Source organism: Cinclus cinclus, chromosome 11 (genome assembly GCF_963662255.1).
Source record: "Cinclus cinclus chromosome 11, bCinCin1.1, whole genome shotgun sequence".
Taxonomy (NCBI): Eukaryota; Metazoa; Chordata; class Aves; order Passeriformes; family Cinclidae; genus Cinclus; species Cinclus cinclus.
This window is the reverse complement of record NC_085056.1, coordinates 21,953,086-21,973,341: the sequence shown is the minus strand read 5'-3', so window position 1 is coordinate 21,973,341 and position 20,256 is coordinate 21,953,086. Positions and strand designations below refer to the sequence as shown.

Genomic DNA, 20,256 nt, shown 5'->3' with positions numbered 1-20,256 from the left:
GACTACATCCCACCCTGTGGTGATCAGCCCCCAGCCTGGGCACAGCAGCATGTTCTCACATCCCCTGCAGCAGCACTGCTGGGGAGCAGGAGTCACCCACCTGTGTCAAGGAGCTTGATTTCAGCTTTGTTCCTGATGGAGAGGATTCCTCTTGCTTTGAGCTGAGGAAGGAGAAAGCAGAGGTGTCTGTCATGCTGAGCTCCCCTGCCTTTCTCTGAGGTCAAAGCTGGCTTTCCTCCCCACAGAGGAAAGCCTTCCTGCTGCTGATGGCTCCCAGAGAGCAGCCTGCAGCACCCAGTGCTCGACAGAGCAGCTCTACCACCAGCTTCATAGTACACATGGGGACACCAAGGTGATGTTTTGCTCCCTCTCCCCAAGCCAGGGATGCAGATGGATGATAGCCCAGGTCTCCTGGCTGCCTGCCACATACCAGCCATGGGGTGGTGCCTCCTCAGACAGGAAGGGTGGTGCAGGGCTTCTCATACCTTTTGCTTGCCAATGCAGATGCATCCTCGGGTGCTTGGAGGATGTGGAATTTGAAGTTGAGCATGCCTCTGTTCTCCAGCACAACAGTCTGGGTCTTCTTGGTGCCCTTGAGCATGGCCCCAAAGTTGATGGGTGAGGCAGGCTCAATACTGTACTTGCTGTACACAGCTTTTGCCGACACCCTCACTGGGATGGTGGCAACAGTCTGGCTTCCTTCCCCTGAGCTGGCATCTATCACCTGTGTGCACAGGAAGGGGTGGTAAACAAAGCCAAGAGGCCAGCTTGCTCTACCCCAGTCGCCAGCCTCCACCCCAGGCCTCCATCAATTTACCCTCCCTGTTTAAGCACCTCCTCCAGAGTCAGATTCTCAGCTCCACTTAGGAAGCCTCCCAATGGTTTTGAAAGACTTTGTGTATGTAGGAGAGAGGATTCTCCAGTTAAAGCCTTCCTTCCTTTAGATACCTATCCTGTTGATGCTCCCAAAACACCGTGTGATAACAGAGCCTGGCCCAGGGGGCTCACCTGGCAGTACAGGATGGGTTTGTTCTTGAGGAGCATTTCCCTTGTGGGGTGGAAGACCATCTCAACATTCACACCAGGCTGGGAGGCAATCAGCATGCCCGACTGAGGCTCAATAGTGAAGTGGGATGCCAAATCTTGCATCCTGGGACCTGCATTCTTCAGCACAAAACTGAAGGGGAGAAAGGGAAGGAATGGAGATCTCTGCAGTTAAAAGTATACATCCCACCAGCACAGCCAGGACTTTGTATAGGACCAGGGAAAAAAAAGAAAAGGGAGAGTCCAACTCTGCTCAGGGAATCCTGGATCTTGACAGAGAGTGCAGGCAATCATGAGATTACTGCAAGAACCCTTGACACCAAAATTTTTCATTCACTTCTTTACAGAGCCTCAGAAAGAGAAAGGAGGTGACCATCAAAGAAAGGCAATGAATCTCAGCATTTCAGTGGCTGACATTTCTGGGACTCTCCTTTGGGTTCCTCCTGGGCTGTGGAGAACTGCTGGATTCTCTGGTATAATAGTTGAGATTAGAGAGCCCTAGTTTGATATTTACCAAGAGGTAGCCAGCATTGAAACACGTTCTAGCCATTGACAGAGGCAGAAGGCAGGCCTGGCGACCCCAGGAAAGGCTCACTACCAGGCAGCTGGACTCACCAGTACTCAATGTTGTACATCCCTTTGTTCTTTAGACTCAGGACTTTCTTCACATTTTCCAGGACATTAATGGTTCCAAATTCCAAGCTTCCATCTGGACCTGCAGAAAACCCGCAGAACAAGGTCAAACACGGTATTTGTGAGCTGCTGCAGAATACACCAGGTCACAAGCTACATGGAGGTCTTGGCACAAAACCCTTTTCAGCAAGTTTCTGTTCTTGAAAGTGTTTTCAGCTACTTGTCTACCCGTTCTCTTCTTACTCAAAATATCTGCAAGCTTAGTAGCTAAGCCTTAGGAGCTTGGCTTCCATTTCCTCACTTCCAAGCACAAATCCAATTACTTTATATGCTGTGCTGAGCCTGTGGCAGTTGCCAACTGCCTGTTCACATCTCTGTGGTTTCAAAGCCCCCAAATCCAATCAGCACGTGAAGCTGTACACTTGAAAGGTCAGAGAGGAGGGACTTAAGGCTGTCAGTGCCCTGATGAGGTTTTATTACACACAGCTTGCAGGGTATGTGCTTTATGTATCCATCCCATCCCATCCCATCCCATCCCATCCCATCCCATCCCATCCCATCCCATCCCATCCCATCCCATCCCATCCCATCCCAAATGCTTTGGTCTCCCACCTCCCAAGGCAGTGCAGTGCACCTGGACTGCTTTCTTTGGGAGGCATCCACTGACCTTCAGGCATGTCGATGCTCAGAGAAACATCACAGACTTCTGCAGAGATCTCAATGTCTTCAGCCTGAACAATCCCCAGGACGTTTCCTGTATCTGAAACCTGAAGCAGCAAGAAACAAACATTGTTCAGATGATTCTTTTAGTAGACAGCCTGTAAGTCCTTGTCTCTGCTGGCTGCTTCCTCTGTGGTCTCCCTGGCTTCACAAATGTTGGTGAACTCACAAGCTTTGTTTGCCTGCCCCAGTGGGATTCTGCTGCAGAAAAAAAGCCCTATCAGCCCAAATCTGTGCTCCTATAGCAGGGAACACTGCTGCCAGAGCATCCTTGAGAGGCACAGGGATGTAAGAACAACCACAAGAACTGTGAGGTGTCTCAGAGCAGATGGCATTGACATGCCTCTCCAATCACCTAGCACCCTCTCTGAAACTCAGCCCCTATACCACGGGGAACAAAATCCCAGCGGGAGTGTTTGTTGCACTATGCAAGAGGTTCAGACAAAGTCCAGGAGGAATGCAGAGATAACACTGCAGTCTGTACAACCAAACAACAGCCTTCAGCCACTCACAGGGACAAAGTGGTTGTGGTACAGGCTCAGGATGCAGTGTCTGGTTATCTGGGGGGATGTGGATGCACTGCACGTCCTGGCAAACGCTGTGTAGAGGCAGAGGTTGGGGTCACAGCACCCTTGAATCTGTCAGGTGCAGCTCTTCCTGAGTCCACCCCTAAGAGCACACAGCTGCAGGGCAGGGCCCAGTCCCTCTCACCTCTAGTCGCAGGGTCTTCTCAATGCTGCCAATCTGCTCGGCCTTGAAATTCAGGGTCACTTCAAACTCTGAGCGGGGATCAATGATGCCGTTATCTTGTGACAAGGAGAAGGCCTCAACAAGGTCATCCAGCCCAGTGAGCTGCCAGGCCATGGGCAGTAGGGTGTTGTTTTTCAGGACCAAGGTCCTGCTGTCAGTCCTGCAGAGACAGGAAGGCACTTGGCATTATCTGCTGGACAGTCACACCAGCCTCACCACTTAATGCAACTTGCAGCAGCTCCATCCATGCCCTGGAAACCAGGTCAAACATTTTCTCTTTGTCACAAGTCCTGGAGTGCTTGTGGGAGGACTGACCTGTGCAGAAGCAGCTTGTCAAAAGACAGCTCCAGGGGGCTGACCTCCAGCATCACGTGCACCCCATGGCAGCACAGGCTGAAAACCACTGGGTCTGGGTTCTTCTCAATGCAGCAGATGAGTTTGTCTTCCAGGAAGCCAGGGGAAGTGGGGTATGCCCAAATGGTCAGCTCCTGGACCCGGCCCCACAGAAAGAAATAGAAAGAGCACTGTGTGTGAGCAGGAGGAGCAGCTCCTGGGCACTTGTACAGTGCCTGCTCTACCTGCCCTCCTCCTACCTGCTTCTCCTCTGGTTTGAGTGTCATGCTGGGAGGGTCCAAAAGAAATGTCTCTGCTTTCCCATCATTCTCAAAGGAGAACTGGACCTCTGCATCCACAGGGGAGTTGTTGAGGATGGTTATATTCTCTGAGTTGCCGGGACAGTTCCGGGCCTTGTACCTGTCCACAAAAGGGGAAAAGGCTGCAGAGGAGACTGTTGCCTTTGCCACACGTCGAGGAGAGCTCCATGTGCACCCAAAGAAGCGGTGCTGGAAGACCCAGTTCTAACAAACAAGTGAGGGAAATGGATCCCAGTCAGGGGCATGGACGTGTGCTCATCCTTGCCTTACTTTGATGCCTTCCCCTGGACTTGGTGCCTCCACCCCAGAAGCCTGATGATGCTCAGGCCACTTCAAGAGTTTTTAATACAATATAAATTCAAAGGTGCCTAGAAAAACAACAGTACACCAGGCACATGGGTTCTTTCCCCTTCATGGGGTGCCTTCCCTGCAGGGTATAAAGAAAGAAAACTCCTTCTTTAAACTCCTTTCTTTTGTAAAAAAGCTTTAGTTAGTCTCTTTCATAAAAGTCATGAAATTGCTTTGGATTTCATGCGTTAGCTCAGCATCTGAGAAGGAAATTTAAAGCACCAATTCCCAAGAGGAATGCAAATAGATAACAAGCGACCCTTCTCTCAGGTGTGGAGATTACTTTGGAGTGAAAGGGTTAAAGAGGCAAAGAGAAATCCCAGATTATCCATCAACCTGGCTAACAACTGTCTTTTATTTTTTTTAACTATCGGGATTTCATTTCCTTGCATTGCCAAAATAGACCTAGCCCTCCAGAGCTCCCATGGAGACAAGAACTTGATGTTAAATATTCTTAAAATTAAAAAAAAAATGACAGTAAAAGTAGAAATACACAATAGCTTCAATGACAGCGTGTTTAGGCAGACTTTACCTAGCAGTGAGGATGCAATGTCATCACAGGAAAATGTACATGATGCTGTACATTCCCCCTGACACCCATTGGCAGGTGAACCATAAATCTTATTATTAATTACAGATTAATGAAAGGTTCACAAAACCATCTACAGAAGAATTGCTCAATCAGGCTACCTGCAGAGCTCAAAGCACCTCTAAAACCACCATACAGTTCATTCCCTACAGGGTGAAGCTGAGATGTGGAGGGGGACAGAAGTTGCCCCCCAAGTCTCCTTTGGTCTGGAAGCAGCATGCGGCTCTGGCCACCAAGGCGGCCACCAAGACACCCACCGGGTAGGCAGAGCAGCTCCTCCAAGGCCCATTTGCCTCTTATCTGCTCAAGTTCACACATCTGTGGTCCTTCAATCCCATGTGTCTCCCAGGACTCTGCTGGGGACTGCCCTGGATTGTGCCAGCAGGACAGCATGTCTCTCCAAGCATGTCCAGGAAAGAACAAGGCCCAGCAGGGAGCACATACCACTCTCTTGATTTCCCACACAGCAGAGGTCCAAAGTGGAATTGCTTTGTGCTCTCAACATATTCCTTGAAGATGATTTCATCTGCCTCCATGGTCTCCCTCCACTGTGGAAACACCAGCCTGGGCAGAGAAAGTGGGGAAGAAGGAACTATGAGATGCTCCAAGTAGGAAATGTAGTCAGAAAGCCATAACCCTTCCTGGTGGCTGAGGCACCATCTGCCTTCCCAGCTCCCAGCACAGGAAGAGATGCTGGGTGACCTCAAGCAGCACCACCTGCCCAGGCCAGAAGCACCAAGGGGCAGCCCTGGCTGTGAGTTCAGGGGGCAGCAGTGTGGGAGGCTGCCAAGGGCCAGCCTTACCGCGGGTTCTGGCTGATGCTGGGGTACACGCCCGTGCCACTGCAGGGCAGCTCGTACTGGCGCTTTGTCTCCACGAGCTCAAACCTCAGCGTGTGCTCAAACTTCCCTGGCCTTTTGGTGGAGAAGTGGACCTTCAGTTCCACCTCACCGTGGCCAGGCACTATCCATCGGTACCGTTTCAGCCTGGCAATTAAAGAGGAGGCTTCAGACATTGCTAAGGAGCAAATGAAACAAGGAGGGTGCACTGGCCATCCCGTGGAGGCACTGGCACAGGGTCACTGTGGAGCTGGGGATGACGGACCTTGTTTGGCAAGAGGACCAAGAAGCAGAGGCATCACCTCTTCCCATGTGGCTCACCTGTGGAATTCTGTGGGGGTTGAGGCTCTTTTCAGCACACTTTTGGATCTGGTTGCAGAGGAATCCTGGGGACTTTCTGTTCTGTGTGTGGAGATCTGGTTCTCCTTTGGAGAGTTGTCTCTGCTGGCTGCTTTATGTGTCTTTGGTTGGCCCTCGGCAGAACTGCCCTTGGCATCTGGGGCCTTGGCCTAAGGGGAGAGAGAAAAGGGAGGGACAGGTGAGCCCTAAGACATCCCCATCCTGGAAAGCAAAGCAGGTATTTCTCAACCAATGGAAGAGAGAATAAATAAACAAATAAGTCCACCTGCCCAGGGTCTTGGTCTTCCTTACTGGTGTTTGTTTTACCTAGGACACCCCTTCTCACTTCAGGACCCTGTTCTCAAAGGAAGTTGACAGTTTTAGGTGATTTTTTTCCCTCTTGTCTTACAGAACTGCTCTGTCTCCCGCAGAGCTGTCGCTTTTGTCCCATCCCTGACAGAAAGGAGACCTGCAGACACGGGGCCCCATCACATCTTCACTACCTCTCCACAGTGATCCTTCTCCATCCAACCTGTCCCCCATGCCCCCATCTAGCCTGGTCCCTGCCCTGGCACCTTCAGTGCCAGCACCACTGGAGCACCCACCCGATTGTCTTCCATAGCAGCACCTTCCGGTGCAACAATGGTGAAGGGCTTCACACACTCTGCAGAACCCAACCACTCCTCTGGGTAGTTGACTACGGAGAAGACAGCAGCAGGGGGCAGGGGAGGCCCTTCGGGATGCAGTCCCAGATGTCTCAGCATCTAAAACAGAAGAGAAAATCCTGCTTATACTTCTGTTGCCTTCATCCTCACAGCTCCTTCTTTCAAGGCACTGATCTTTTGGCAATGGGGTTTTTGATTTATCTGAAGTATACAAGTGCTTTGTTATGCCCAGTGGGGTGAGCAGGCTCCAGAGCAGAGGCAAGAGCTACAAGCAGGACTGGGACAGAAACCTCTCCCAAGTGACTCAGCTGAAGAAAACAATGACCATGAGCTGCCCTGTCCTGGGACCATTTCTAATGATTTCCAGGCTGGGAAACTCTGAACAGATGGGATACTTGTACACAGAGCACTCCCACTTTCTGCCCACTGAGGGATGGATGGTGATAACCTCCCCATCCACACAGATGCTACAGAGTCATTGTGGAACATCATCAGGTGCCTGGACAAGGCTCTGTGCCATTGTCACCTGGGGGGACACAATACTCCAGGATCCAAGACCACAGCAAGCTCAAAATCTGAGCCTTGCAAGGTTTTACCTTATCTTTTGTTGGCAGCCTCCCATCCCTCAGGATCTCCCTAATCATGGCCTTTGGATCTGTGACCTGGATGTCCAAGCACCACACCCCGACATGCTCATCTCTGACAGTCCCTTCTGCAACTTCGCTTCGTGTCTCCAGATGAGATGACTGAAGACTCCTTTGGCCTCCACATTTTTGTTCAGGCTTCTTCTCCACCTTCTCCTGAGGCTTTATGGTCTTGTGAAGCTTGTTTTCAGCTGAAGGCTGGGATGTGTTTCCATTCTGGATCACAGGTAACTGTACAGAACCCTGAATCCTGTCACAGGAGGAGAAAACCTGTGCATTGTCCTGCTGCGATGACTCATAGATCTGAAACCTCTTCTCCATCTCAGCAGAGTACTCTGGGATTTCAGTTTCCAACTTCTCTGGGGCTTTGGTTTCCCTCTTCTTTGGGGCTTTGGCTTCGTCCTTCTTTGTGGCTTTCGGTCTCCCCTTCTCTGTGATTATGGTACCCTCCTTCTCTAGAATGTTGATTTCCTTCCTCTCTGGTGTTTTGCTTTCCTTCCTCTCTCGCTGTTTGCTTTCCTTCCTCTCTGGGGGCTTGCTTTTCTTCTTCTCTGGGGATTTCCTTAATTTCTTCCATGTTTTTGCAGGCTGCTTCCCCAAGGAGAAATCCTTCTTTTCCTTCTTCCGCTTCTCTTCCTCCTTCCGCTTCTCTTCCTCCTCTAAGGCTTTTGCCTCCTCCTCAAGCTTTTGAGCCAGCCGCTTCAGCTCCCTTCAGCAAACAAAATAGAAAACATCTCTGAGAGTCACCACCACAAACCTGCGCTCATCTCTGAGAGTCACCACCACAAACCTGGGCTCACTAGTCCTGGCTGGCCCTGCACTTTACTGCTTGACCCTGAGGCCAGGCAGAAGCACAATCTTCCTCCACCCACACAAATTGGGAACATCCCAAGTGAGGGGAATGGTGGAAGAGGCCCTCCAGCACCAGCCAAACCTAAGCTTTGCCATCGTAAGGTCTCGACTGTGCAACCTCCCTCTTAAGGCACACCCAGACAACCCCATCACACTGCAAAGGCTGATCCACCAGCTCTCTGCACTGATGACTGAAAACGCCCTTCATCTCTTGACTTCCCAGTTTAAACCAGATCACAAATTGCTAACATCTGCTTATCCCTCCTACAATTCTAACTCAATTCATTCACCCCACTTCTCCCTGGGCATAGCCTGCTCCTTAATGAGAATAATCCTATCAGTCACAAAGCAAAGGCTGCAGGAACTCCTCTCCTGCAAGACATGCTCTTGTCAGCCAGATTTCCTGCTGGAACCCAGCTGTAACCAAGGCAAACTGGTGCTATCTGCCATGGAAACTATTTGAAGCAGCCTCGTCCGTCTCCTCCCCATGAAACCAACTTCAGCCTGAGCTGAAAGAAGTCCTGATGCACAGGCTTCCTTTAAGCAGCCTCCTCTCCCAGCTCCACACTTTTCCTGTGTGATCTGAGCTGAGCTACCTTGCTGGAGCAGAGCTTCTCCTGGGTTTGCCTACTGCTGCAGCTGCAGGGGAGCCTAAAGGACATGAGCTTTTATGGATGGTGTCCCACCATAAGGAGAACCCTGGCAGATCAGCATTGCAAGGACCTCATCTGTGGCAAGACCAGCACCAAGGGTTTGTCTGGGCCCCACACCTACCCATACCACAATCCCACTGTATGGGTGAAGAAGAGGGATGATGAAGAAGGTGTAAATCAACATCATAAAGACACTTCTACAGGTAGTGCCAAGGCAAACCCAGAGCCCAGCTCCCTGCAGGCAGCATCTAAACTGGGAGAGCTCACCACTAAAATAGAGAAGATGTTTTATCTCAGCAGAAGAAGATCCTTCCTCTCTTGGGAGCCAGGGAGCTAAGAGTGGCCGTCCTGTGTTGCTGCTGGCCTTTGCTATCAAACACCTCTGAACTCAGAGTCCTTGGAGCAGGGAAACCCTGCAGGGACACTACCCTGAGCAGTAACCCATGGAAGGCTTACTCACCTCTCTCTCTGTATACACTTCCTTTCTGGTATTATTTTGTCCACTAGAGCTTTCTTCTCAGGAAGGGCATCATCCTCATCCTCATCCATTTGCAAGACATATTCTGTGCTCCTCTGAATAGGTTTTTTCCTCTGCCATTCTTTAGCACAAACCAGAGGAGAAACCATGAGTGACCAGAAGCAGAGCTGAGTGCTCTGGGTCAGTCGCAAGGATTCACAGCTTTTCCCAACCCAGCCTATCATACCAGGAGATGCTGGGGAGCTCATATCCCTGCTCCAAAAATCAGACAATCACCCAAATTATGGCTGGGCAGTGAGCTCCTGTGCTTTGCCTGGCTTAAGCGCACCAAGGCTGAGGACAGTCTTTTGTCACTGAGCTACAGCAGCTTGCACTCGTGCCCACGCTTTAATGTTAAGAGATTTGGGTGAGTCTTAAAACCTCAGATCTCCTGCAACTCTGAGATGAGTGCTGGTTACACTGAGGTCGAAGGTAGAAACATTAATAAAAACATTTCTTACAAGCTCTGGCTGCAAACCCAGATGCACAGAGATAAGGTTGAGGGCTTGAGAGAGAAGCTTTGAGAGGGACAGATATATCTCACCTTCCTTCTCTCTTTCAGCTTCCTCCTTGGCTTTCCAGGAAGCATAATCCTGATGCAGGTTCACCATGTAGATATGATGACGATTGTTGACAGCTTTGAATACACAGAGCAGAGAAGATTCCAGGCTGCTTGTGAAGAGGCTCTGCAAGCCATCAAAGACCACTCCCTTGGAGCAGTCTTCATGCTGAGAATAAAGGGAAGAGCAAGTCAGCCATTGCACGCAGGGGGCTCACAGCTGGACAGGTAAGAGATGTCACAGGGCACCAGCTATCCTTGTTCCAAGGGCATTAGCTAAGAACGGCTTGGATGTGTCCTTAGGCTCTGCCAACTAGGGGCATCTGCAGCTTCCCCCAAGGTTCCCTGCACACAGTCCAGGATCCTCCAGCAGCACGTACAGACCTCCTCCTCCTCTCCAAGTCATACCCCTCTGCCTGTCTCTCCAGAGCAGGAACGTCTCCTTTTCCCCCACCCCACACACCTTCAGCCTCTCACAGAGGATGTCCACCAACAGGTCCTCGGGCAGCACACAGCTCAAGCAGTTCAGATCTTCCCCATGACTGCTGATGATGTTCAGCTGCTGTGGTGCAGGAGCAGCGGAATCTGTGAACTGTAATGTGGAGCATTGTTAGGAAAATAAACCACGGTGGAAAGCCCTGAACAATTCCCACTGCTGGGCTCGGAGCTGGGGGTTCACACTAGTGGAGAGTAGAACAACCCTGCAGTGCAGGCTGGAGCTCCAGGTGAAGGGCCCATCTCTTGGCCAGCAGGGACCTGAGTCTGCAAGCCCCCAGTGCAGCCTCCCAGCACTTTGCTTACTGCCTGCAGCCAATACTTGCCAGTAAACCATTGAGAACCAGTGGAGTTTGTTGCGGTGCATATTTGTTTCATTCAGTTCATTGTTAAAGTTGTCATAATGGCTTGTTCTTACTTTTCCGTGTCGTTTTCTGTGTTTTCCCCAAGTTGGTTTATCCCTAAGTTCTACCCGCCCCTGAAACTACCTTGTTTGACATTCCCCACCCCTTGTTCCCAAACCTTCCCTGTCATTCTGAGAATACCCTGGGCCAATCCCTTGTTGCTCTGCCCCCCTGGAAATCCCCTAATACTCGATGCCCCATTGGCCCCATTGGCCCCATTGGCCCATGTCACCCTTTCTCCCTCCCCCCCGGCTTCCCTCATTGGTTTGTACTTTGTTAGACCCTGCCATTCACTCGTCCCCTAAGAATTCCTTATTGGTTGATCGTTTGTACCCACCCCCCCAGTGGGTACAAATCCCGGGCACAGCAGTGCTTGGGGCTCTATTGCTCCTGCTCCCTTCAGGCCTAATAAGCCTTTTGTTGGAACCTCAGCAGCTGAGAGCCTTCCCTTTTCTCCTTTGCCTGACCTCTGATGCTATTATACCGTTTGAGCAAGTGGCACATAAGGTTCTGCCTGCAGTAAACCCACACTGAGGCAGTTCCCCGCACCTTTTGTGGTGCCAGTGTTTCTCTTGAGCTAGCCCGGACTCCAGTAGCCGTGTCAGAGTTGTCTGCCAGAGCACATTCTCAGCCCAAGTCATCCCCAGCCTGCCAGCTGGGCTTGGCACTATGGACCCACATAAGAGCCCCCGCCCATCTCAAAGACAATGCAAAGGTCCCAGGGCAGGTCATGTTTACCTTGGTGTCCTTTTTGTTGGGTTTGCTGGCTGGCTTCCTCTTCTTTATTGCTGGAGGGTTCTTGCCTTTGGAACTCTTCTTCTTCATGTTGTTTTTTCCCCCAGAGGCTTGTTTATTCTTGGTCTGAGCAGTAAGCAGAGGCTTTTTACCTGCACAAGGGACAGATGGTTCAGGAGGGCTTTGAGAAACAATTAGGCACCTTTCCCCACAATGGGCATAACCCTGGGCCCTTGAAGGAATGTGGCACTTTTTCCCCAGTCTGTTGGGCACTGGCAGCACTGTTTCCCAGAAGCAGCTCCTTCCCTCCTTCTCCTAACAGCATGATAAAATATGCCATCCCATATTTGATTTTAAAGCCAGCACTATGTCCCTCCTAACAACTGTGCGTGCAAGTGACACTGCTTGCATAGCAGTTGCCCTGCAGATGAAAGCCAAAGACTGGTCCTCCATGACTGTTTTTCCATACACGGCACCCATCCTGCATTCTCATGTGGAGACCTGCAGCCCTACCCTACTTGTATCATCTGTCTCCACTGAAATGAAATCCTCCTTGTGGGAAAACCCCAGCTGGAAGCCAGACTTTTCTTCCTTCCACCAGCCCCCAACCCAGCCAGGTTCAAAACCAAGCGATGCAAAACTTCCCCCTGTACCAAGCCAGGTCTGCCTCACCCTGCAGAGCTCAGGGTACACACTTCCCAGTCAGTTTCATTAAAGTCTTTAGTTTCACATGGAGAACAGCCCAGCATTCATGAGCTGTGTTCCCTGACAATGGGCATAGGTAAATCTCTGGAGAAAAGAGCTCATCTGTAGCATGTCTCATTGGAAATTCCTCTGGGAGGTTGCCCTTCCCTTCCTCTCCTTTGCAAGGTTAAACCCACAGTCAGTCCTCTTGTGCTTAATGAGCCACTTCAGAAGGCTTTTTCCTTGTTAGAGTGGGCAGCAGTTCTGCCTGCTGCCCATGGAGAGCAAGCTTGATTCAGCTTTGAGGGAATATAAAATATTTGGGAAAGAGACAGAAGTGCTTCACCACCCGCAGAAAAATGAACATGTGCCAAGAACGGCAGCAAAGGGGAAAGGGGGCTATGAAAGAACCCCTGACTGAGCCCTTATAAATGGTTTCTTTCTTTCTTTATTTTTTTTTTATTTTTTTTTTTATTTTTTTTATTTAAGACGAGCTACAGATGCATTTCACTCACATTCCCGGACAGTCATGGTGGGTTTTTCAAGCACTGGCTCTGGGTCCAGCATTTCTCCTTACCAGCATCATCTTGGTTTTCGCCTCTCAGCTCCATGGCAGCCTTGGTGCAAAGCTCCTGGGCGCGGCGCCCTGCTTGGCTCTGATCATTGGCAATGGCCTCTTTCACCATGGTGTCAATGGACAAGTGAGCAGTGTCATAATAGTGACACAGGGCCGCCACTATCTCTGTCTTTCCTGAGAGAGAGGAGGACTGCTTGGTGACACTTGCATACGAGGAATTACAGGGACAGGCCTTGGAAGAACCTCAAACAAGATGTCGAAGTAAAAAGGACAGTGGGAAAGCAAGTGTCCCTCTGGGGAGGCCATGAGGGAGGCAGCTGGAGTGTGGGTACAAGCTCTGAATTCTAGAGCCAAGAGGATCATCTCCACCTCCTGTTCAGCTGAGGACTTTGCCTTAAGCACCATGGTCCACCAGGATGTGTTCCTCCTGCCTGCCCCTCTCCCTGCAGCCCAGGGCTGCAGCTCACATACCTGCCCGGGGTGGCCCATGGACAATAACAACAATCCCTCTGTCCTGCTGTGCTTCACAACTCTCTGAAGATGGGTCGATGCCCAGGTGGCGCATGACAGCCTGAGAGATAGGGCTCCCAGTCACTTCCACCATGGGCTCAGGAGAGGGTGTGACAGCCCCATGATATGCTGCAGTGCAAAACCAGGGGGAAAAGTCAGCCTCCCGCCCTCCTTTGATCCTCATCATCCTCCCCATCTCCTCAGATCCCACGAAAGGAGACTTGGTGAAAGCAACATGAGCTTGTTCTTTTGTTGCTCGGAAGGTGCAAATATAAAAGAGCCAGGGATATTAGACCTTGTCCTACTGGCTGAAGAACTCATCCAATCCTAGTCTTTGTGGCTAAGGGACACAAGGGAATATCCTGATTTTATCCCCAGTCTATAGCAGCAGAGAGGAGCTTCCTTTGGTGACATTCAGGGTAGAGAGAGGATGCCCCAGCCCTTCACCCAAGAGTTCCTCCACCAAGCTGGGGAACAGGCAGCTGCTAAAAGCATGGGCTTTCCCTGGAGAACAAGGTGACAGACAGTTCAGGGTGTATGGGCTGGACTCCCTGCTGTGGCCACAATCAAGACAGACATGGCCAAACCCTCACTGTTTTTCTGACCTGGTGCTGCCTTGTCTATGGCCTCGGCCTCAGCCTCAGCCTCTGCCATGGCCTTGAGCTCTGCCTGTTGAGCCTTCAGCCTCTTCTGTGCTTCACAGTCCTCCAGTGCCTCTGGGGGCAGCATCCCACCCACGGTGCATGGAGGCATTAGAAAGTTCTTTTGGTACTCAGACCCCGCTGCCATCCACAGGATCTGTGCAGGTAGGGAAGAGAAACCATACGCAACATTCATTTTCTTGCCTCTCTTCACACACACTCAACAAACCCATTTTCTGTCTCCTCCCATCCTCCCAACAACACAAACTAGTTAAGTCCTCCCACAGCACATCAGCAGACTTGGCTTTACTCTGGGGATTGCCTCCATCTCCCTGGCACAAGCCTGGGAATGCTGGAGTGCTGTGAAGCTTGGGCAGCATATACATGGGGACCACATCTGCCTTCTCACCTTCTCTTCCTCAAAGTACTGCTCATCAAAATCCAGTGAGTAAAACTCAACAGGGAAGCTGCATGGGTTCTTCACCACCACTGTGGCGTCCACCCCATCGCTGTCCACCAGCACCCATCCCATCTTGAGTGCTGGGGGGCTAAACTCCAACCGTGGCTCTAGACCCTGTCCTGAGAGGTGCAGCTTTAAGTGATTGCTGCTTCCACAAACGTTAAGCTTCAGCTCATTCTTGTAAGACCTCTGAAAAGAGAAAAGTGCAGAAAACTCATCCATGGAGTCCCGGGTGACAGGACCCCAAATACAACGCTTGCCCCAAGGTCAGGGTGTTACCAGTCCCTCCAAGGTGAATGGAAACCAGGTATTTACTTATGCTAGATACTACAGCCTCTGTGTCCTGGGTCTGAGTAACTGGGATGAATCCTGGTGTGCATTCTAACTGCGTGTTTGGGTATCAGATGGAAGTACAATGGACTGTCAGGCGTTTTCACCTAGTCATGCAGCAGTGCAGTGCTCATGAGAAGGGCCCTCGGGGTTACAGTGTCCAGACACAGTCCTGGCACTGCCAAGTCAGGCAAACACCAGCTCCAGGAGAGAAGCAAATGAGCTCTCACTGGCTAGAAATAAGGGTCATCTTCTCTGCTTAGTGTTTGGCTCTGGTCATAGCCAGACATAAGATGGTTACATCTCTCGAGCAATTAAAGACCCCTGGGACTGTTAGCAGGCACAGAAGCACTTGTGTCCATACTGGTACACACTGCCAGTTTCCAAGAGCCAGCAGCCACAGGAAAACTGCTCTTGGGAATACTCCATCCTTTAAGTTGAATCCCCAGCTGCATAGGAATGAGCAGGCAGGCCAGAGCCCTGGCTACTGCTGGCAGCACACCAGTACAGGTGATTGTCCTGCCATGCCCAGGAAGGTGTCTGGTGACTGTTTTGTCTGTCAGTTCTGCAGCAGGACGAGCCTAGACTGGCCATTCCAGGACTGTCCTCTGCAAGTGTGCAGCGGCAAATACAGCCAGGCAAGAGGGAGGCACAAGGGGAGTTGGGCACATCCCCCTCCTTGTGCCAGGAGGCAGCCACAGAGCCCTGATGCTCTCTCTCTGTGCAAGCTCCCTGTGGGCATTTCGAAGCACATCTCGCAGGAGTACTCTTGGGGTGAACTGAGCCATGCTGAGAACGGAGCTTGCAGAAAGCTCCCTGTGAAGGCACAGCTCATACCTCTGCACCAGGCCCTCATTTCCAGATAGCCCTGACAGGCCTCCTGGGCTGACACCTGCCAATCTCACCTCCTGCTTGGGTGTAAACTGGATTTGTAAGTTCTGCCACCTTCCTGGATTGAGGGTTCCTTTGGAGGGCGTCACTTCAAAGGGACAGGGCTCATCCTCCAGCACCTGCTGCTTCTGACACATGGCTGGTGTAATGCGTTTGCGTTGATTGTCCTGGGCACAGAAACCAATTGTGTGAGGTCTCCTCAGTGTGTGAGGACAGAGCCTCAGTTCTTGTAGTGCTCTGAGACACTGATGATACTGTGCTCAGAGTACCCACAGCCAAACCAAGTGTGGCCCCCATAGCCTGGAGCTGCAGCAAAAACCTGTGAACTGGGCAGGCAGATAGGGAACTACTGTCCTGAGAGAAGGAATGGGTGAAGATGGCAGAGAAGCAAAGCATCAGATAATGGAACAGGTCCAGGCAAAACAGTCTTGATCTAGACCCTCAGAAGCATCCTCAGACACACTGTAGATCCAAGTGGTCAGGCAGCCACAAGAGCAGAAAAGGCAAGAGACACAAAGAAAACCCAACCAAGAAGTTACATGTTCGACGTCGCCTGTGCTTTACCTTCCTGACAGGCTTGATGGCAGTAATGAACCACTTGCAGGGTACATGGAACCAGTTGTAGAGCTGGACTGTCTCAATCTGGCACTGCCCAACGAGGGTATCAGAGAACTGCAGTGTGTTCTTGGAGAGGTTGAGCCACCCTTCCAACACAGTGGCATGGAGGTGGATGTTATACGTGGGGCCTTTTGCCACCTGGAGAAGGACAGAGAAGTCAACGGAGGGTGCAGGTGACATCTGCTGCTGCACCCAGCCTGCTGCGTGCCCCAAGAGCTCTGGTACCTCTATGGGCAGCAGCACATCCACGTCACCCCGTTGCCGGTGGGTGCTTTCAAAGCACACCTCAAACATTATGGTGTGTCTGTGAGGCAGACCCTGCATCTGGTCCAGATTCACTCTGAAACCTTGAACAGATGAAAACAAAGCAGCTGAGATACACAAGAAACACAAAATGTGTCATAAGCACGTTAAGGTCTTACAGGTGTCCTGACTGAAAGGTCAGGGAAAAACCCCATGCCATGGTGTGACCTGGACAAAAAAGAGTGCACCTGAACACCCCTCAGACACAGTGAGCCCTTGTGTGATGGAAGCACAGTCCTGCCTCAAGGCCTCTTTTGGAAGCCTCTTTTGATCCACCAGAGGATGACACAGGCTGTTTCCTCAATAAAGGCTGAATACAAGTGCTGTGACAGTGTGGACTCCAACCAAAGCACTTCCAAAACACAGCAGAGTCTGCTGGTTTGCAAAACAAGCCCACTGAGTGCCCAGAGAGACTTGATGCTTGTGAGAGCCAAGGGCAGAAGATGCTGAGAGGTGATCAGGGTGATGAGCCCTTCTGGCCTCTGCACTGAAGCATTAGGGCAGTCACAGACAGCCCAGGTCCCCTGAGCATGGCTGGCCAGGGGAATTCTGCCTCTAAAGCTCCCAGCAGGGGCACTGAGAAGAAAAAGTTCAAAAACCTCACCAAGTTCAGTGGCTTAAGCTAATCTGTCTGAGACACCTCCTTCAAGCCCACAGGAAGTGTCTCCAGCACTGCTTACCTGTGTCCTGCAGGGCAGATACATCGACCTGGAAGGACACTGGGATCTGCCCAGGGTTGGTGATCACCAGGGTGCGTCTCTTAGTGTAACCCTTACGTACAGTGCCCATGTCCAGCACATATTTGGGCAGCTCAACTCTGCAAGGAGGAATAAGGACAGTCCTTAAACCACAGCCTGGCTGCATGTCCAAGTGGATGTGGGATACAAATAAAGTGGCTAGTTCTTTATTCTCTGCTGTAAAAACTCAGCTCAAGCCCATGAAATCCATGGCCTGATCACCTGGCAATGACTTTGGGAAGTCAGGAGTACAGGTCCTAGGTTTTATCAGCTACTAATGGTACGTGAAAATGAAATTAGTTTTAAATGGACACCTGCCACAGCTGCTCTGCCATGAAAAGCCAGTATAGGTGAGTACACTGGGCCTTCACTGATCTCAGTGAAACTGCTTAGCCTGTGTATAGCCTGAGCCTGAAATTGCTTTGGGGCCTAGCAATGAGTTTGGCCTGCACAGGAAATCTTCATTGTTCTGCAACCAGATTACATGATCTGCTCTGCAGAGCATCTTCTTCCTGAATTGAAGCATCCTGTACTTGTGCTGCATCATGGTGGTGTAAATGGACAGACCAAGTTACCTAGATAAGCTCTGCCTGCCCACCAAGATTCAAGCCATCTGATTTTGGGTTCTAAAAGGGTTTGCTGACATGTGCAGTTCCTTTCTCTTTTTGTTTTTGTTTAGTGTGCTCTGTTACTTGGAACCAAGACATCAGCTGGGAGTTGTCTCTTTCAGAGCTAGTCAGCAGGGACAGAATTTGTGCTGTCTGGAAGGCCTTGAAGGTCTGCACTGGGTCCCCTCAGCTCAAGGGACAGAACCCCACACCTGTGGGGAGCTGAGCAGTCCAAAGCTCAGCGCGGTGCTGGGGAAAAGAGGACACTCCGCTGCTCACATGGAGAGTGTCACAGCCACCAGGACCACATCCTGTCTCAAGTCCAGGCTATTCCCAGCTCTGCAGACACAAGGAGATCTCAGGACAAGGGGACATTGCTGGGTGTTCCCCACGAGGCACCTGGAGATGGGGATGGGAGTCCCTACTCACTTGACAAGACTCTGGCGCAGCTTTTTGTCAGGGAACCTGCTGTATGGGGGATGGGATGGGAGCTTTTCCTGCAGCTCCAGAGCAGCCTCCTCTATCAGCATCATCACCGTCTCTATCTGCAGCTCAGTGTTTGGCTGAGGAAAGGGAGGACAGTGCCTGGTTAGCAAAGGTCTTTCCCAACGTTGGCATCTGAGAAAGGATCCCACCCTGCTCCTGTGGACAGGGGGTGAGAGGTCCTCCTTCAAACCCTGCTCTTGTGGACAGGGGGTGAGGGGTCCTCCTGTCTGGCTGCTCAGTGTCGGTGACACCTCCTGCTCTCTTAGCCAGGACCTCATCTCCACAGCAGTTAACTCCAGCATCTTCACCTGCCCAGCCCCTGTTAGCAAAGTTTGCCTCATCTGGCCAGGCAGACAAACCAGGAACCTTCCAGAGCTCCAGAGACTTGCCTGCCCCCAGCCAGTACCAAGGCAGCTTGGACAAAAGCCGTCTTGAAAGGGAACTGGGACCAAGCTCATCTTGGAGGTGAGCACCACAAGCACAGTCCCAGGGCACAGTCAAGCAGCTGCTGTTCAGGCCTGCAGATCTAGCAGGGCTTGGGTTGGGACCAACAAACTCCCCAGCAATGACCTGCATCTCCTTCAAAGCACCATCAACTCCATCCCTTGAGCATGGCCTTCAGGATCTCTCCCTGGGGTAGCCAGGAATCTGGTGCAACCCCAGAAGAGAGCATGAGCAGAGTGGAAGCCCTAGGGGCAATGCTGTGGTGACACATGCTTGTAAGTGGGCAGGGAGGTCCCAGGTGCCATCAGGGCTCTGGTGGGCTGTAAGGGGCTCGGGTGCCATGGAGAGGGTGGCATGTGCCAAACGGGGCTGCAGCTGCTCTTACTACAGTGCCAAAGCCAGGTGCGTGGGGCTTCAGGTTCTGAGTCTTCAGGGTCTGAGTCTTTGGAGTCTGAAACTTGAAGGTCTTAGTCTTCGGACTCTGAGTCTTCTGAACAACTGATTTATTCCTCTGACTGTATTGTTGCAGGGGTTTTATGAGCTTCTCATATTTTTCATTTCCTGAAGGAAGAAAACGTCCACAAAGTGAAGTGTGAGCAATGTGCCAATCCCATTTAAGCTGGGAAGTCCCCACCTCTCAACACTGGTTTCTTCCAGAAAGAAATCCCTCCAGCCATCTATGGAAGGTGGATGCTGCTGTTCCTCTCTGAATCCTCATTGTATTTGCTCCCACCCATCAAGTTTGTCCATCCCCACAGAGGAGCATCTCATTGCCTGCAATGTCACGCAAATCCAACCCTGTCAGAAGCCCTGCCATCCTCTCTTACAGCTTTCCCAAGCCTTTCAGTCTAACCATCATCCTTCAGGACCCTGCCAGATGTGCTGGCAAGCTCTGCAGGATGGCTTCTGGGACAAAGCCCACGCGGGATCCTCTGCTCAAGACTCATGAAGCAGTCAGAGGGCTTGAGTTGGTCTTGGAGTCCTGTAACCCTCAGGCTTGGTGGAGCTGAGCATGAGCTACCCTATGTGCGTATGGTAGGAAACAAAACCAGAAGGACCCTTCCTAGGGGCAGACAGGCAGTGCCCACCTTTGATGTTCCAGGGCAGGTTCACACTGATCACAGGAAAGAATGCTTCTCCTTTCAGGCAGATATTTTCCGGGTCCAGGACACCCACTTTAAGCTGGAAAGTCCTGCTGAAGGCTCCTGGTACTCCTGGCATGTAAGAGAATTTCAGCACTTGCTTCTCACCAGGTGCAACGGAACCCTGCAGGGATGGGAGAGGAGGGAGGGAATGCATCAGAGTGTTTGATGGGGGGATGTCTCAGGGTGCAGACAGGCTGAGAAGACAGGTCCTCATCTGGAAGAAACCATCAGACCACATCACCTTCGTGATAAACGTATTACAGTCTTGGCTTTGGCGATTGTTAAAATAAATACTATGTGTTTCATAATGTTGACTTTTGTAAAAGAAGTTTCGCTAAAGTTTAGAGTTCTTTCAATGTGAATGTTATCTTGCATTGCAATAC

The 20,256-nt window shown here is 51.2% G+C and overlaps 1 protein-coding gene across 1 annotated transcript in view; it reads right to left on the bottom strand.

The window, feature by feature from the left end:
- The window catches only part of LOC134048161 (hydrocephalus-inducing protein homolog), a 74,970-nt gene that overhangs the window by 9,878 nt on the left and 44,836 nt on the right, over positions 1-20,256 (bottom strand). The window contains exons 28-56 of the mRNA XM_062499760.1: positions 19,817-19,994; positions 19,114-19,289; positions 18,228-18,361; positions 17,134-17,270; positions 16,376-16,497; positions 16,097-16,288; positions 15,547-15,699; positions 14,261-14,500; positions 13,816-14,008; positions 13,172-13,339; positions 12,701-12,943; positions 11,443-11,591; positions 10,269-10,367; positions 9,791-9,974; positions 9,190-9,328; positions 7,897-7,933; positions 7,177-7,455; positions 6,521-6,679; positions 5,898-6,085; positions 5,541-5,723; positions 5,182-5,301; positions 3,741-3,900; positions 3,463-3,635; positions 3,109-3,307; positions 2,345-2,444; positions 1,660-1,759; positions 1,009-1,177; positions 486-724; positions 101-161 (exon numbers count right to left, since the gene is read on the bottom strand). Of these exons, the coding sequence (XP_062355744.1) occupies positions 101-161; positions 486-724; positions 1,009-1,177; positions 1,660-1,759; positions 2,345-2,444; positions 3,109-3,307; positions 3,463-3,635; positions 3,741-3,900; positions 5,182-5,301; positions 5,541-5,723; positions 5,898-6,085; positions 6,521-6,679; positions 7,177-7,455; positions 7,897-7,933; positions 9,190-9,328; positions 9,791-9,974; positions 10,269-10,367; positions 11,443-11,591; positions 12,701-12,943; positions 13,172-13,339; positions 13,816-14,008; positions 14,261-14,500; positions 15,547-15,699; positions 16,097-16,288; positions 16,376-16,497; positions 17,134-17,270; positions 18,228-18,361; positions 19,114-19,289; positions 19,817-19,994 (4,674 nt within the window). The remainder of the gene's footprint in view (positions 1-100; positions 162-485; positions 725-1,008; positions 1,178-1,659; positions 1,760-2,344; positions 2,445-3,108; positions 3,308-3,462; positions 3,636-3,740; positions 3,901-5,181; positions 5,302-5,540; positions 5,724-5,897; positions 6,086-6,520; positions 6,680-7,176; positions 7,456-7,896; positions 7,934-9,189; positions 9,329-9,790; positions 9,975-10,268; positions 10,368-11,442; positions 11,592-12,700; positions 12,944-13,171; positions 13,340-13,815; positions 14,009-14,260; positions 14,501-15,546; positions 15,700-16,096; positions 16,289-16,375; positions 16,498-17,133; positions 17,271-18,227; positions 18,362-19,113; positions 19,290-19,816; positions 19,995-20,256) is intronic.